At 33.5% G+C, this 18,039-nt stretch overlaps 1 protein-coding gene across 1 annotated transcript; it reads left to right on the top strand.

Moving 5' to 3' along the window:
• The first annotated feature begins 730 nt into the window (after positions 1 to 730).
• Positions 731 to 7,278, top strand: LOC114417018 (glycinol 4-dimethylallyltransferase-like). Its single transcript, XM_028382098.1, has 12 exons — positions 731 to 978; positions 1,253 to 1,530; positions 1,683 to 1,766; positions 1,861 to 1,935; positions 2,467 to 2,550; positions 2,656 to 2,745; positions 4,700 to 4,801; positions 5,218 to 5,313; positions 5,415 to 5,486; positions 5,572 to 5,667; positions 6,558 to 6,662; positions 7,055 to 7,278. Exons 1-12 carry the CDS (start codon positions 924 to 926, stop codon positions 7,094 to 7,096), a joined length of 1,179 nt encoding a protein of 392 aa, XP_028237899.1. The 5' UTR covers positions 731 to 923; the 3' UTR covers positions 7,097 to 7,278.
• The last annotated feature ends 10,761 nt before the right edge of the window (positions 7,279 to 18,039 follow it).

Genomic DNA, 18,039 nt, shown 5'->3' with positions numbered 1-18,039 from the left:
CAAGTATTTTCACTGACCCATCATGAACCAATATGTTGTCGAGTTTTACTAGTTTTGAACAATTTTATTTTCTTAAAATTGATTCTGTAATTTATTTCGGACACAAAATCGATTCACCAATTTTTTATTATTATCATGAACCAATATGACCGGGTCTATTTTTCCTTTTTTTAGAACACGAGTCTAACTTGGTTACTTGAATGTGTGGCTTCAGCCCATTTGATTGCATACCGCCAATTTGGAAAAATGAACAACACAATAAGAGTCGTGTATTTGATTGATATATTCATCTACCTCTATTCATCTACCTGAGCCCTTAATCCAGTGGACCTACAGTCACCTACAGTCAGTTCAGGATGTACATTCTATTCCTTCATTTTTTAAAATTCATTAAATTTATAAATAAAATCTTATAATTATATAATTGAATTCACTAATTTTATATTTTATAATTTGTATCCATTAATTTAGGATCTTAAATATGCCACTATTTCAGTCATTATCTTAATTACCGAGATTTGTCGTAAATATGATACAGAACCTAAATTCATATTTAAACCTTCCTATAATTAGGTTTTGACAGGAGATAAAATATAATGTTAAATATTCTAGTTGATTGGCAGGTATATATGTACAGTCGAGTTTGAATTCTAGATTTTCTGAAAATATCTACATACCTGTTAAACTCGAGTATTTTACAAAAACCAAGTTGTACTAGCTCACATATCAACGGTTTTTTCTTCGTGGCGACTTCACGTTCTGTTGATTAGTCTTTCTGACCGCTGTATTCAACTACCTGCAATAATTTATTAGTTCCCACAGCTCACTTATGATGGAGTATATAAATTTGTAGATCAATCAAATCACATATAACTTTGCAAATCGATCAAATCACAATTTAGTAATTGGTTCAGTTAATTTCCATGGATTCGGGGCTTGCTATATCTTCTCCTAAACCTTATTCAGTGATCACAACTGGTACCTATGTGTCCTTCTTTCGCATCACCCATTACTTTCTTCTTTGTTATCCATTTAGCTAATTTGGATATTTGATCAATTTTTCATTACAAAATTATTTCCTGACTAATATGAGGAAGCATTGGTAATATATTGGTAGTGACTTCTCTTATTTTAGTTTTCAAATTGATTATTCTTTATCGGGTCATCATGATCTTGGTTGCAATAATTTTAAAACAACATGTTTTTTCCTGTGCTTGACCACTAATACTACATCCAAAAATTGTTGCTCTAGGTTCTTATGCATCAAAAGCTTCGCAGCACACAAAAAAAACTCAAATAAAATATAATTTGAAGCGGGTACAACAATTAAGTTTGGGCCATCGTTACAAATGCATTGAAGGAGGGTTTGCATATCAAGAATGCAATAGAAAGTATGTTGTGCAAGCAGTCCCTGAATCATCTTTTGATTCTGAACCTCATACTTCCAATCCTCAAATCATTTTGCACTCTGTCAAAGATTTCTTAGCTACTTTATGCACACTTTCCTATCCATATGCAATGATTGGCTTAGTAAGTCTAAACTTCTTTAATATTATTCTTATAAATAATTCTCAAATGATATGGTTAATACTTAATTCAGTTTATTAATTTTGAACACTTTTTTGGATAATAGAAATATTTTTAATACTTTAACTAGGTCATTTTTATTTATCTTTGAGCAGGCATTATGTGCACTTTCTTCGTCTCTCCTTGCAGTGGAAAAACTATCAGACATATCTCTATCATTTTTTGTTGGTGTGTTACAAGTGAGACTCTAGATATGTTATTTCTCTTTAAATAATCAATTGTAAGCTTCCTTTTAACTTTATATTAATATTTTGAGTTTTTATAATGTTTCAGGCTGCGGTACCTCAATTGTTTTTCGCAATTTATAGTAATGCTCTAAATCAAGTGTCTGACCTTGAAATAGATAAGGTATGAGACATAATATAAGACAAAAAATCGTTAAATTACATATTTGTTCTTTTATGTTTTTCTTTTTATTTAGTTTGATTATTTATGTTTTAGAAGTTTCAATTAAATTTTTTATTTTTTTAAAATGAGTCAAAATATTCTTTTAAAAATGATTGCTTTTTATTGATACACAATTTTAAATTCTTTTTTTATTGATTCGAGACATAAAATTACGTCATTAGATTAATTTATATGAAAAGTAATAAACATAATAAAAATAACATAATCGAAAAATAAAAAATTTAATTTTATAGTTATTCATGAGGCTCATTTTTTATGTTATTTTTACCATATTTGATTCCTTTTTTATTCGTACATCAATTAAATTCCATAATTTTCATATAAATAAATCCAATAATGGAATAATTTTTTATTGAAAAAATCTGGTGTGCAAAAGAGAGAGTCATAGAATACCTAGTTTATAAACTATTTAGTGGAAAAGCATCATATGCTATATCTTATTACTAATATATGTTATATGTTTTATTGCAGATAAACAAACCACATCTTCCATTGGCATCCGGGCAATTATCCCTTAAAACTGTTGTCATCATTGCTGCGTCATTTTTAACTTTGGTGCCGTATAAATTTAATCATATCATCTCTACAAGATATTTTTAAAGATAAGCTTCATTGACAAGGTACGAAGGAGGCTTATTTTTGTTTTGTTTTCTTTTACAGAGTTTTTGGCTTAGCTGGATAGTAGGTTCATGGCCTTTGATTTGGAATCTTGTATTGATTACTTCAATATGGACCGCTTATTCAGTCAATGTGAGTTCTTTTCAATTACATTTAAACATTTTTTTTTTCTTACAATGTTTAAGACATAAGTATAGGACTTGTTTGAATGGGGATACCTTACTCTACTTTTCACTGGGAGACCTCACGAAGAACTTGCAATAAAGAAAATAAGAAAGAAAACACTCTAACAGGTGTATATATACAACTTGAAAGTTCTATATATAACCAATAGACTAGTCAATAAGAGGCTCAAAGAGAATTTCCAATATTTATCTCTCTCTCTCTCTCTTTTTTTGTTTTGTTTAGGTAATAGTTAATTTTATTATAGTTTTCAAGACTAATAACAATCGATATAATTGTTTAATCGATTGATTTGTTATGTCGATTGTTTTTCATTTCATTGCAATAAATTAATGGTTAACCAATTTGATGGTTCAATCCATTTGATTAATACTAATAAAAAATCAATGTTTACATAATTGATGATACAGTATAATCAATTAATACGCAAAAAATGACTTATGATTAATATAAAAACATGGTTTTTTAAAAGTATATAAAACATGGTTAATTGATTGGTAATTTAGTGAAATTGATTGATGAAGCATCTACACTCCTAAAACTCGTTTTGTTACACAAGTATGCATCCAATTTTATTTTTTTTTAAAAACGCCAAAGTTATTTATTGTATATTGTTTTATTTGAGTTTCAAAAAAATTATTTATTTTGGTTTTATAAATGTTACATGACTTAAAAAAAATTCAGATATTCATTTTGCTCAAGGTCTTTATATTTCAAGTTTAGTGTAATCTTATTTGGTTTAGTTTGTTCTTATGGTTTGCATCGTTAAAATGTTCATTGGATTGATTACACAATCTTCATATACATATTGTTGCTCAAATTTAACAAGATGAAATAGTTCCTAAAATTATGCAAACAATTCAGTTAATTCAATCAATTATTAAGTTTCAAGCATGGTATTAAAAAATTTAAATAATCATAGGGCCAAATCTTGAAGAAAGTGAGATGAAAACTAAATCATGTCAATGACTCAAAATCCTACAAAACAATACGTATAACAAATTCTAAAATTTATTCACATAATTGATCAATGAAACCTTTCCTTAAGTATGAGTTCTGTGGGTGTCGTGGGAAATTGGTCTTGCCAACCAAACGGGAGTTTTCTTGCGGGGGTAGTGGATCTTGACATGAAGTGTTAGGGGAGGCCCGGAAATGGATTATCTGCATTCATACACTCGTGAAAATGGACCGTTGATTTGATCAAATGGTTAACATTTCAAAAATGTTTTTTAAGTTGAATTTATTAAAATAATTTATGAATAGTTGTATCTTTATCCGACTGTAGGGGAATCCAGATCTGGAAAGCCCAATTTCGCCAAATATAAATAAACTAAAATTGGAACCCATGTAATGCACAACTTTTTAGTAAAAAGAGTGAGAGAAAAAAAATCGAATAAAATGTTTAAATTTTTTTAAAATAAAAATAAAATACATTAGAAAAAAAAATACAAATTGTTCAACAGTCAACCCATGATGACGACGGCGTAACAGTTTATATATATAGAGATAGATTCCTTTGGCGTAATTTGATTTTATTTATGAAATATTTTGTTTGAAAAAATATGATATGCTGAGAATTTAATCATTCACTAGAAGTTGATTCTCAAGAGCAGACATTTTCAAAATACCTTCTGAAGAGTGATATTTCAAATCCCCTGGTTAAAATTTGCCTTCTAAAAACAGTGATTATTTTCATTTTTTTAAATTCAGACAATATTTTGTGCTAAATGATTTAAACTCTTCCTGAACAAATGCATTTTCGGACTAAAATTATCTATTCATTTACAAATTAATCTATTAGATGAAGAAATATGAATATTTTCTAACAAACAGACTAGTTGAGACTCGTTTTGAAAAGAAAAAAATTGTTTGATAATGATTGTAATGCTTTGAAACTTTTCAGGTACCCTTCTTGAGATGGAAGAAAAACCCAATACTCGCGGCAATGTGCATGGTTTCATCTTGGGCATTTGTATTGCCAATTACATTTTTTCTTCACATGCAGGTTCTATTTTATAACTAATTCTGCTTTTTATAGCTCTAAACAAGCATCCATTAACTTATATGCATGTAATAATAATAATAATAATAATAATAATAATAATAATAATAATAATAATAATAATAATAATAACAAATTTGTATCCTCTGTTTTTAGGGCTGGTTTCGTTGGATTAATGATCAATTATTCGAATTCACCAATTAGAGCTTAATTATGAGAAGTGTGTGGGAAAGTTGAAGAAAAGCTAAATATGAAGAGAGAAATATGAGTTTCATTTTCATAACTTTGGTCTTATATTTTTTCCATATAGTACTAAGAGTTCTATGTTCTTTTACAACCTTTCACATGCTATTAATTAAAGTAAGAAAAATGACACGAAACTAATTTTTTTTATTGCTAATCCATGTAACAATGTCCAGACTTTTGTGTTGAAGAGGCCAATTGTCTTTCCAAGATCACTTATTTTGGCTATTGTAATCATGAACTTCTTCTTTGTGGGTATGGCATTGGCAAAGGTAAAGGCCTCTTGTTTCTCAAAACATATGTTTATTTCCAACATTAAGCTTTCGGTTCAATATTTGTACCTAATGTAAAACTTCTTATTGGATTTATATAGGATATACCTGATGTTGAAGGAGATAAAATATATGGCATTGATACTTTTGCAATACGTATAGGTCAAAAACAAGTATGTTTTTCAAATCCAACATGTCAACAAAATTGGTTGTGTCCTATTGTATATCCTTTAGTTGTTTATAACTAATCTTTGACAGGTATTTTGGATTTGTATTTTCCTTTTTGAAATGGCTTTCGGAGTTTCCCTAGTGGCAGGAGCAACATCTTCTAGCCTTTTGGTCAAAATCATCACGGTAATATGCTTACTACCACATATAGGTTGCATGCAATTATAGGTGTATTGCATCCTTATTCTACTTAAGAAGTTATTTGTTTTGAATGATGAGGTGCAATTTTGATTACCAAGTGTTAGAATATATAACAAATGTCTTATAATATATTGGTTATTATAACTTACGAAAGATTGTCTTATTGATAAGAAAAAAATGTAAAAACAAATGCTCACGCCCAAGGTCCCAAGCTATAAGATGGAAAAGAGCAAATAGAAGTTACATGTGATTTTTTTTTTACCCATTCGACCTCTATGTATACATAGACCTTACTAGAGAGTGCAACAAACTTTATGTTCTAGGATTAAATATATTTATAGTTGTTTTAAAATTTTAAATTTATGCTTTTAGTCTCTATATTTTCTTTTTTACTATTTGTAGTTCTTTATTTATTTTCAATCATCAATATTAGTATCTCTTATGGACTAATTTTTGGCTATTTTTTGCCCCTCTCAAGGTCTAATATTGATGGATAAAAACAATTCCTGAGAGGTACTAATATTGATTGAAGAATATAAATAAATAAAGAATTGTCAGCCAAAAGAAATTTATAGGGATTAAAAACATAAATCTAAAACTTTAGATAATTCTTTTTTAATATTACTAACTTGTGATATGACAGATATCTAGACTTAAATGAAGAAATATTTCCTTTGCAAAGTTGTCTTTGTTGCATATATTATTACAACTTTATACTCTTGTTAATAGTGTCAACGGTAAAAATTGATCTTTAAATGATACATTCCTTTAAGGAGAAAGCTTAGGTATATTATTTTACCTATCGATATAAGTGAAAACAGACTTGTTCAAATTTTTCATCAATGTTTGAAATCTATTCGACACCAATGTTTTAGGGTGTGGGGAATGCTGTTCTTGCTTCAGTTCTCTGGTTCCAAGCCAATTCTATAGATTTGAGCAGCAAAACTTCTGGTGGATCCTTTTATATGTTGATCTGGAAGGTAATCCACTTAAAATTTATTTACCATTTGAGGAGTTCAACATAAAGATAATTATTTTTAAAAAAATATCCATTTGATTATTTTACCCCTATTTTGAGAAAGAAGATTGTTTGATTTCTAATGACTTCCAATTGAAATACAAAACACTTGGGTAAATTATCTAAATTAAAGTTATTTTCCATGAGCAAGAATTTCTACGATTAAGTTGATGAATTTAATCATATATAGATCTAATTTCATCTTCTAGTAAAAAATTCAACACTGATTGAAGTGCAAAACATACCTGAACGTGAATTATTGTCAGTTTACCTATATTTTTTTGAAATTGTTTTGAATTCTTTGTTCATCCAAAGTGGAACATAATCATGTATTGATGTCTTCTTTTTTTTCAGCTAATGTACGCATCATACTTCCTCGTGGCTTTAATTAGATAAAAATGTAACAGAAGGTTAAAGCAGTGAAACAACAAAAACTATAGCGATATATGTTTTCCCGGATATTATTTCTTGTATCATTAATATTTTTCTTTAATTGTGTAAAGACTTCTTGTGTATTTACACAGAGACTTCGATCTATTGTTAAACATTTCATAAATGGAACAGCTTGTTATGCTGAATTTTTTTTAGAAAAAGTTTAGTTAAGAAAGATAATAGTACTTTTCAAAGAGACAGAGACAGGGAGAGAATGAGAGACAAAATAATAAATTTCCATATAAATAGTATTATATAAAAAAATACAAATTTTGTAATATTAAGAATTTTTTATAACCTTAATATATTTAAATAAATAAAAACATAGATAATAAATAAAGATACTTAATTTTTTATTGATGTGAAACTTTATAAATTAGTATTTTAGCTTATGCATTATGGGATAAATGTTTGTTTTTATACGTGTAAAATACATAAGAAACAATATTTTTTAATGTAGAAAATATATTATAATTAAAATTCGTAACAAATAAATATTTTAAATATAATTTATTTTAAATTTACAATGAACAATTTAAACCGTACGCGATAGTATAAATTTATTTTCAACTATTGATATTTTTTTAAAGAAAATTATTGACATTCAATTTAGGGATAAAGATAAAATATAACAAATTTATCAAACAAAATATTAAATATATGAAATATTTAATTTAGGGATCGACATTATGATCATCATCATGGTTATTAATTTCACTATCACCATGACTATTAATACCACTACCATCATCATGAGTCATTACCAACATAATTATTGCTATTGTCATCGACACCACCATCGATAGCGATGACGGTAACAGTAACAATTATGTTGGTGGCGATAATAATGGTCACTAAAATGATTAAGGTAGTGACAGTAACAATGACAACAATCATACAATAATCATGTTAGTGGTAACGATAGTGGTCATAGTAGCGATAGTTGATGATCATGATTGTGGCTACAGTGACAACCATGACGGTTGTAGTGAAACCGTCATAATAGTAATGATGGTCATGATAATAATATATTTGAGATATTTTAGGAAGTCATAAATTAAATCTTTAAAATATTTAATTTTTTATTTAATAGATTTTATAGAGATTTTATGATTAAATAATATTTTAATTTGAATTAAAAAAAATTAATCTTTATCTTTAAAATATTTAATTTTTTATTTAATAGATTTTATAGAGATTTTATGATTAAATAATATTTTAATTTGAATTTTAAAAAAATTAATCTTTATCTTTTATTTTAATCTTGTTAATATTAGCATTATCATTTTCACATGACATAGTCATATGATACCTCCTATATGTATAATATAAAGAGAGACCTCCTATATGTATAATATAAAGAGAGACACTCTTGTTTTCATTTCTTTGCACTCGCATAACAAATTAAATGCCATACACTCTTGTCTTGACTCCTTCCACAAGGAATTGCTTCAATTGAGGGTACTTCTTTTTTTTCTTTCAATCTTTTTACTATGCCATGATGCATAAACTATTATGGATATGGTACGGGGGTATGTGAAATATTATTGATTTGATATTTCTAATAGCTATCACGTGTATGTATATTATACTATGTAACATCTTCCAATGCCTTTCCACTTCCCAGGCCCGGCGATGTTTGCTTGTTTAATTAGAATGCCTTGGTTATTTGTCTCTTGTATTTACTATTTAGTATTATTTTATTTTTCTTATGATATCTTATATATCCTCCTATCTTGTTCTTATACCTTGCATTTCTTTCATTCTATTGTGACATTTTTTTTTCGTTTCAACAATATTTTTTTTCCTAAACGGTTGAAATTAAAACTCAGATAAATGGTAATTAAAAAATAAATAAATAAATTTAAATATGTCTTTTTTTTATCTATAGAAATCAAATTTAGGTATTAAGAGATTTGTAATAATTCACACATTGTCAACCAATTGATCACTTCATTAGTATTTAAATAGTGTTATAATTTTGTCAGTTTATATTTCTAATTTTGTGCTATAATTTTTAAAATACTAGAAATATAAGTGTAATTCACTCTGTTAGTGCTGGTCTTTGAGATCCAGCAAGTCTCCATGAAGAAGACGATTTAGAGAAGAAGGATGAGAGAGAGAGAGAGAAGGTTCGAGAGAAAAAAGAGAGTTTGTTATTGCTTGCATCTAACAGCGTGATTTACATCCTTTATAGTTGGTTACAATGGAACCACTCATAACGGCTATAACGGTATCCTAGCTGCTGGGTAGTTGTTCGTTAAAGCTTGGAGGTTCGAAGCTGTTCTTCCCATGCATGGCTTAGCTCTTCAGCACGTAATCCTTCAAACGCGTGGGGATGTTAACTTGCCTCTTGGGCTTTGCTGTTTGAAACTCTTTTCTGCTATCCTCACTGTTAGGTGTATCATTCCTGCCGCCTTCGAAGAACACCTTGCCCTCAAGGTGATGAAGGCTTTTAAGGGCGGTCCAATCTTCCCACGAAGCTTCATCAGGGTGCAGATCCTTCCATTGCACTAACACAAATTCCTTTGGGCCCGCGTCTGTCGAGACTGTCTTGTGGCCCAAAATGGCTAAGGGAACCGGGACTGGTTGGTTATCCACGGCCGAGGGTGGCAGGTTTGTAGCTTGCGTTGATGCTGGAGATCCTATGAAGGGCTTCAAAAGAGAACAATGAAAGACTGGGTGGATGCGAGAATGTTTCGGTAACGCCAGCTTGTATGCAACTGGTCCCAATCTTTCTACGATCTGAAATGGTCCATAGAAGCGTTTGGCAAGCTTCGAATGAGTTGAACCCGTCATTGTTGTTTGTCTATACGGTTGTAGTTTAACTAAGACCCAATCTCCGATATTGAAGTTGTGATCTTGGCGATGCCCATCTGCGATATTTTACATGCGCGTTTGAGCTTTCAACAACTTTTGCTTAAGTAACGCAATTACTTCCTCTCTTTGACTGAGCCATTCATCCACTGCTTCTATCTGCGCAGAGCCTTCTACGTAGCGAGGGTAGTTGGGAGGTTTTTGACCAAAGGTGACTTCGAACGGAGTTAACCCAGTGGTTGAGTGAACGGAGGTGTTGTATGACCACTCCGCCCATAGCAGGAAACGTCCCCATGTCGACGGTTTGCGATGAACAAAGGCGCGTAGGTATTGCTCCACCACTCGATTAGCCACCTTCGTCTGACCAACCGTCTGAGGATGGTAGGCGGAGCTCATCCTGAGCTTGGTGCCACTCAAGGAGAAAAGCGTTTGCCAGAACCTACTGACAAAGAGTGGATCCCGGTCAGACACGATGCTCCTGGGTATTCCATGGATCTTACCCACCATCTCCATGAAAAGCTAGGCAACTCCTTGTGCTGTGTGCTGCGTCGGTAACATGCCGAGGTGAATCCCCTTTGAGAAACGATCCACTACCACGAAGATGCAGGTGTGTCCCTTGTATGCCGGCAGCCCCACAATGAAATCCATTGATAGATCTTCCCACGGCTGAGACGGTACTGACAAGGGGCAGAGATACCCCCTTGGCTTTGCAGTTTCATATTTGACAAATTGACAATCTGTGCAACTAGCAACGAATTTCCGTGTGTCTGCGGCCATGTTCTTCCATGTGAAATTTTCCGATAAGCGGTTCAAAGTTTTCCTGAAGCCCATGTGGCCTCCTGTGGGTGTCTGGTGGAACTCAGTCATCAAGGCCTTGATGAAAGAACAATTGTCGGGCAACCATATGCATCCACAGTGCAAGATAAAATGAGACGTTGTCGTGTGCTCAGGGAAGTCTGACGGTGACGAGCGTATCTGCTCTCGGAGGGAGATGAATTCTTCGTGTGACTACAGCTCCTTATATAAATCTTCTAAGAACAAGAAGTGGGGTGTTGACAGAATGAAGAAGGAGGCAGTAGGTGGTTCTGCAACTCTTGATAGGGCATATGCTACTACATTGGTTCTCCCTGAACGATATTGTATGGAGTAGTCGAATCCCAACAATCTTGACAAGTATCGATGTTGCTCGGGAGTTTGAACCGCCTGGGTCATCAATTCCTTCAAGCTTCGATGATCTGTGAGGATTTCAAAATGGTGACCTAGAAGATACTGTCGCCACTTCTTAACGGCGTTCGTAATCACTGCATGCTTGCGTACATATGCTGATGATCGTGCAAGCTTAGGACAAAACTGCTTACTAAAAAAAGCTATGGGGTGCCCTCCCTGGGATAGTAGTGCCCCTCCCTGAGGCATCCGTCTCGACGACGAACGGCTTGGAGAAGTCCGGTAATGCTAGCACCGGAGCGTTTGTGACTGCGTCCTTAAGGGCCTGAAAGGTAGCTGCTGCTTCGGGTGACCACGCAAACCCCTCCTTTGTTAGAAGGTTAGAGAGGGGAGCTGCCATCGCAGCATATCCCTTAATGAATCTGCGATAGAAGCCTGTAAGTCTCAGGAACCCACAAAGGCTGCGAGCAGTGCGCGGTGGCGGCCATTGTTGAACAGCTTGCACCTTGTCTGGTACTGGCTGAACACCTTCCCCCGACACAATGTGACCCAAGTACTCGATTTGGCGTTGCGCAAATGAACATTTGGACAACTTGAGTGTGAACTTACCCTCCATTAACACCTGAAAGGCTGTTTCCAAGTGAAGCACATGCTCACGAACAGATTGACTGTATATTAGAATGTCATTGAAGAAGACGACAATATACTTGCGTAAGTATGGCTGAAATAAGCGATTCATTGTGGCTTGAAAGGATGAAGGGGCATTACAAAGCCCAAATGGCATCACCCGAAATTCATAATGGCCATTTTGGGTTCGAAATGCAGTTTTCGTGATGTCAGTTTCCTTCATCAGTATTTGATGGTAACCCTGCATCAAGTCTAGTTTAGAGAACCAGGTTGCGCCTCCCAATTCATCTAACAGTTCGTCCACCATAAGGATAGGGAAGCGGTCTCGAACTGTGATGGCGCTAAGTGCTCTATAGTCTATGCAAAAGCGCCAGGTACCATCGTGCTTCTTTACAAGTAATACTGGTGAAGAAAAAGGACTCGAGCTATGCTGGATATGTCCTTGACTCAACATGGCCGCTACCTGGTTTTCAATTTCTTGTTTTTGAGAGTAAGGGTAACGATATGGGCGCGTGTTAACAGGTGCTGAGTTTGGTAAAAGGTTGATTGCATGATCAGTGGGTCTCGATGGAGGTAACGTGTTTGAAGGTTTGAAGAGTAAAGCATATTTAGTGAGGAGTTGGTTAATTTCTGGGATTTGGCAGGGTGAAGGTAGGGTTGTAGTGGTGTCGGGTTCTAACTGGATATGGAAGTAGGTGCTAGTGTTACCTGTATGTACAAGATGACACAACTGGGAGGGGGAGATTTGTTCCATGTTCTTATCTCGTTCTCCAGTGAGCTCGATCAGTTTCCCTGCATAGATGAACTTCATCATGAGAGAATATAATCAGTGAGCACGGGCCCTAATGACTTGAGCCACTGCACCCCAAGAACCACGTTCGCGCCGCAAATTGGTAGTACGTGGAAATCTACTGTGAATTCATGGTCTTAGATGTTCACTGGAACATCTGGGCAAAGCTGATGACACTAGAGTTCTTCTCCGTTACCCACTGTAACTTTCAGAGGAGACGTATTCTGTGGGGACAACCCCAAGGTGGTGAGCAAAGCCAGTTGGAGGAAGTTATGTGTACTTCCTCCATCAATCAAGATGCGAACCTTATGATTCCCAATAACTCCGACGACACACAAGGTTTCAGGAGCTCCATGTCTGGAAAGAGCAAGGAGGCTGATCTGAGCTGGTGGTTCGTTGACACTGAAAACTGCTGATAACGGTTCCTGGCTCCCCTCCTCTTCATCTGTAATAAACAAAAATAACGAAGGAGTGCACTTGTGACCTCGTGAGAACTTTTCATCACAATTAAAGCACAATCCTTTCTCACGGCGGAGGGCCAATTCTGCTGGTGACAACCGTTTAAAAGGAATCGTAGGAGGTGAGGGTTTGGTGGCTCCCTGAAGCAACAAAGGTTCCAGAGACATGGTGGGTGGTGTCGAGGGTTGCGAGGGAAGAAGTTTTGTGACTCGCGTGTTCTGACGACGCCCATCCATGAGTTTCTCCTCATGCAACCTTGTAAAAGAGACCGCTTGCATCAAGGATTGAGGTTGCATTACCTGAACTTCCCTGCGAATGGCGAGGCTTAACCCCGAGACAAAACAGCTGAGTACAAACGGTGTCGGAAGTCCAATGACACGATTGGCCAAGGATTCAAATTCTGCGAGGTACTCCGCTACTGATGACTGCTGTGTCAGCTTGCACAACATGCTAGTGGGGTCTTCGTATGTGGAGGAGGAGAATCGCATGTGTAACGCGTGGAGGAACGTAGGCCACGATGTCAACTGTCCATTCCGGTACATCCATTGAAACCATGCTAACGCCTTCCCCTCCATGTAGAATGAAGCAATCGTGAGACATTCATGATCTGGTGTTGCGTGGTATTCAAAGAATTGTGAAATCTTGAATATCCACCCCGCTGGATCCGACCCATCAAAACGCGAAACTTCTAACTTTAAATGGTGGACTGAACTCATGCTAGTTGCTGGTGCCGAAGTGAACGCCGGCGAGGGCCCTTGAGGCGTCTGTGAAGTCTCCAGCTGAGTCATTCTCTGAAGAAGCTCATCAAACCTAGAAGATATTGATGACGAAAGCTTCGCAAAGGCGTCTTCCCATCGTTCAGTGCTTGTCTTTGAACGAGTACCATCTGCCATAGTAACGACAATGAAAGCACCAGTGTTAGTGCTGATCTTCGAGACCCAGCGAGTCTCCACGAAGAAGACGATTTATAGAAGAAGGATAAGAGAGAGAGAGAGATAGAAGGTTCGAGAGAAAAAGAGAGTTTGTTATTGCTTGCATCTAACAGTGTGATTTACATCCTTTATAGTTGGTTACAATGGAACCACTCATAACGGCTATAACAGTATCCTAATTGTTGGGTAATAGTATGAATGGTTTTGGGGGAGATAGTACATATAGTGTTATATGTGAAAAACAATTATGAAATGTTTTTATAAGATTAAACAATGGAGGGTTATTGGGTGTAATTTTTTCAAAATTTAGAGGTGACTTGTATTTATTCTATATATAAATTAACAACATTTATGCAATATTCAAAGGTGGGATGTTTAAAGTTGAGAATAAATATAATATAATAATCCACTCTATAATGATCCATTTTCATTATATGACACTTATTTAACAAACCTTGCAAAAAAGATTCAATTTTAATTTGTTAAAATCTTTTATTAAATTATTTAATGAAAATACTTATAAATCTGTTGTGATTTAATTCTTAGTTCACAATCTAAAATCATATAAAAGTTCTAACACACAAAGATATAATACATGTTGGATAATACGTATGAATAACATAAATAATGGAAATACAATATTGTCCCTTATGACACTACAACCATTAGGAAGAAATATCCACGTATCTAAATAAAAAGGATACATGGCCACCAAAGTACATCTCCAAAGGGGTAATATAGAAAATTTTTCCCAAATATATAAAAAAATACCAAAACATACGACTCCCGTTGTTATTTACATCAATATACAACTTTATTATTCACACGGTAAATTCTTTTTTTTTTCTTTTTTTTTAATTTTAATTTTAATTTTATTTTTTAGGAATATATATAAATAAAGGAAATTAATAAAATTGGAGAAGATTATAATATAATTTTTTAGTTACGATGTAGGTATTTTTTAGCTAAGTTTATATGTCATTGGTGATTTTGTTTTGTTATGTACATTAATTAAAAAATTAGTTAGTAGTATTAAAATAAATTAAAAATACACGGTGAATAAATCATTGATACATTTTTCTTATATAATACACATAAAATTAAACAGTGTGGTGACTGAAATGATAGACGAGAATAACGAAACATACCAAAACATACAATTGTAATGCAAATATGATGAAATTAATGATAGTCTGAAAGATGTTGTACAGGAGACATGTCTTTTTTTATTTGGGTTACTGGTTTGTTAAATATAGCTAAAATTTTTATTGGGTAGAATTGTTTCCAGTAGTTGGATTCTACTAACATCTTTAGCATGTCTTTGTTGTTTTTCAATTCTGTTATTTTATATTCGATTAATTTTTCTGAATACTTAACATGGTCCGATTGTCGAAAGAACAATCGTCTGACCACTTGTGATTCGTGAATTCCATAAGGGGGAACCCCTAGAGGTGCAACTTGCTTGATTATATCCTTGAGTTTGTCCATGCTACATCCTGAATGAATGTCAAATCTTATTGGATTTGTTCCAATGAAGGAGTAACCCAAAAACTCACCTTGACATGGTATGTTCCACTTCCCATTGTAATACAAAATTGCAACATGAGCAGGAGTAATAGTGGATTGAAGCAGGTTAAGCATGCCATTCGATGTTCTATTGATGGTACATAATAATTCTATAGGGCCAATACACGAATATTGCTCATTGCACATTAACATTGTGTAAACATCATCATCATTTTTTAATTGTAGAGATTGAAAAAAATATTGTTGACATGCATCTATGAATGGTTTTTGGTAGTAGATTTCATCCACTAATTGATCATTAGTTAGTTGAAGGGTGTTGTGCATCCTACTCTTGAGTGTCTCAAAAGAACAACCATTAGGAACTTGCATTGGTGTTGGAGTGAGACTTTGAAAATAAACACCAGTTTGGTTGTGAGTGATTGATCCATTTGGAAAATTGAAGGCTAATCTCGAGTTAGCAATGGTCTGATTGCTTGTTTCTCCCAAGAATGCCATAGTATTAAAATTGAATTTGATTTGTGAAGGTATGTTGTGTGAAATTGTGTGGTTGTATTGAGGGTGTTTGGTGTTATTTATAGTTGTATGAGCATTTTGCCCCGTTGATATGTATCGGAATTTCATAAGGTTAGAATTGTGTTCCTGCTAAAGGCATCTCTGGAATCCAATGTTGATTTTTCCTTGGTACCTGATACAACAGACGTCCATTATAATTTTCAGAGTGAAAAAGAGATTATGAGTTGTCCATTTTATGTCAGTTTTGTTGGTGAGACATTTATTTTTTTAGAGACTTGTGCAAATTGTGGAGTGTTGTCAATTTGGACTGTGATTTTCCCTGGTACCTGATGTAGCAGACGTCCATTATAATTTTTTGAGTGAAAAAGAGATTCTGAGTTGTCCATTTTATGTTAGTTTTGTTGGTGAGACAGTTATTATTTTAGAGACGTGTGCAAATTGCAAAGTATTGTCAATTGTGACTGTGATTTGTCCCTGGTACCTGATGCAGCAGATGTCCATTATAATTTTTCGACTGAAAAAGGGATTCTGAGTTGTCCATTTTATGTTAGTTTTGTTGGTGAAACCTTTATTTTTTTAACAGTCTAGTGTAAATTGCAAAGTATTGTGAATTTCGACTGTTATGTTACCATGCCACCTACTGTAGTAGAAATGGATAAACTGGAAATTATTAACTTAAATTTAAGCAAACAATTTATTTCATTACGTAAAGTGATCACTGAACACCGACATAAGACACTACAGGAAAACCTCATAGTAGAAACAACTAAGACATGAATCATCCCCAAATTACCAATCTCGTTTGAATATTGTTTTGTGGGATGAAAACATGTTACTTTCTTCGGGCCCAAAAGAAGAGTCAGTATCACTACTATGGTTTTTGACCCAACAACTCTTGTATTCATCTGATAGGTCCTCAAGATTGGAGGTTGAGTAATGTTGGTTGTTTGGTGGGTTATTATTGTTACAAATTATGGCAAATAACTCCACAAATGGTAGTGGTGGGTTGTTGTAAAAAATGTTGAACATTTGTCGAACATCAACATCATCTTGCAGAATAATAGATGTGTACCTATAATGTTGTCCTGACTCAAATATGGGACATCGAAAGTGGAGATGTTGGATATGTTGATGTGGTTCAATGTTTAGTTTTTGGTGAAAAAGTTCAAGCAATTGTGTAAAGGTTATGACCTTGTTGACCATCAAAGTTTTTGTGTTGTTACTAACGAAGGTGGTGCCCTCATTAGTGTTGCAGATTTGGCTGTTGTAGTAATCATAGAGATATGCAGTTGGGTGACACATTGTGGTAGGTGTTGAGATGAATATTTGAAAGTTCTACGAATGTCTTTAGCTACAATGGTATTTATAGAATTTGTTTATAGTTGAGTGAGTCACTAGTGTTAACTGTGCATTTAGATGAATTGGTAAATGGTCACTTAAGCATAGTTTTTTTTATTTTGTTCTCCAATTTTGAAGTAATTGTCCATGGAACTTGTGCACAATATATTTTTTTTTGGATTTTTTGACGTTTAAACTATGGAAAAAATGTATCGTGGATATTAGTAATGTGTTGGACATAATTTAAAAAAAAATGCAGAACATGGACACTTAAGCTTTGTTGTAAGAATCCAAATCATAGTTTTTTTTTTCGATTTTGTTCTCCTATTTTGAGGTGGTTGTCCATGGAACAGGTGCATGATATATATATATATATATATATATATATATATATATATATATATAGATTCTTTGAAGTTTAAAATATGGAAAAAATGTGTCACGGATATTAGTAATGTGTTGCAGATAATTTTTTTAAAAATATAGAACATGGACACTTAAGCTTTGTTGTAAGGATCCAAATCATGTTTTTTTTTTCGATTTTGTTCTCCTATTTTTAGGTGATTTTTCATGAAACTGGTGCACAATATATTTTTTTGGATTCTTTGATGTTTATACTACGGAAAAAATATGTCACAGATATTAGTAATGCGTTCGACATAATTTAAAAAAATTGCAGAACATTGACACTTAAATATTGTTGCAAGGGTCTAAATCATATTTTTTTTTTATTTTTTTCT

The sequence above is a fragment of the Glycine soja genome, chromosome 1, assembly GCF_004193775.1.
Source record: "Glycine soja cultivar W05 chromosome 1, ASM419377v2, whole genome shotgun sequence".
In the NCBI taxonomy this organism is placed as follows: domain Eukaryota; kingdom Viridiplantae; phylum Streptophyta; class Magnoliopsida; order Fabales; family Fabaceae; genus Glycine; species Glycine soja.
The sequence above is the reverse complement of the archived record's forward strand: the minus strand, read 5'-3'. Positions and strand labels throughout refer to the sequence as shown.

What these genes read in the sequence shown, in the direction of transcription:
- LOC114417018 (XM_028382098.1), top strand. Translation starts at nt 924, where the DNA reads ATGGATTCGGGGCTTGCTATATCTTCTCCTAAACCTTATTCAGTGATC. An exon ending in CATATGCAATGATTGGCTTA is followed by an intron (nt 1,531 to 1,682) that starts GTAAGTCTAAAC and finishes ATCTTTGAGCAG; the next exon opens with GCATTATGTGCACTTTCTTC. An exon ending in TTTTTGTTGGTGTGTTACAA is followed by an intron (nt 1,767 to 1,860) that starts GTGAGACTCTAG and finishes ATAATGTTTCAG; the next exon opens with GCTGCGGTACCTCAATTGTT.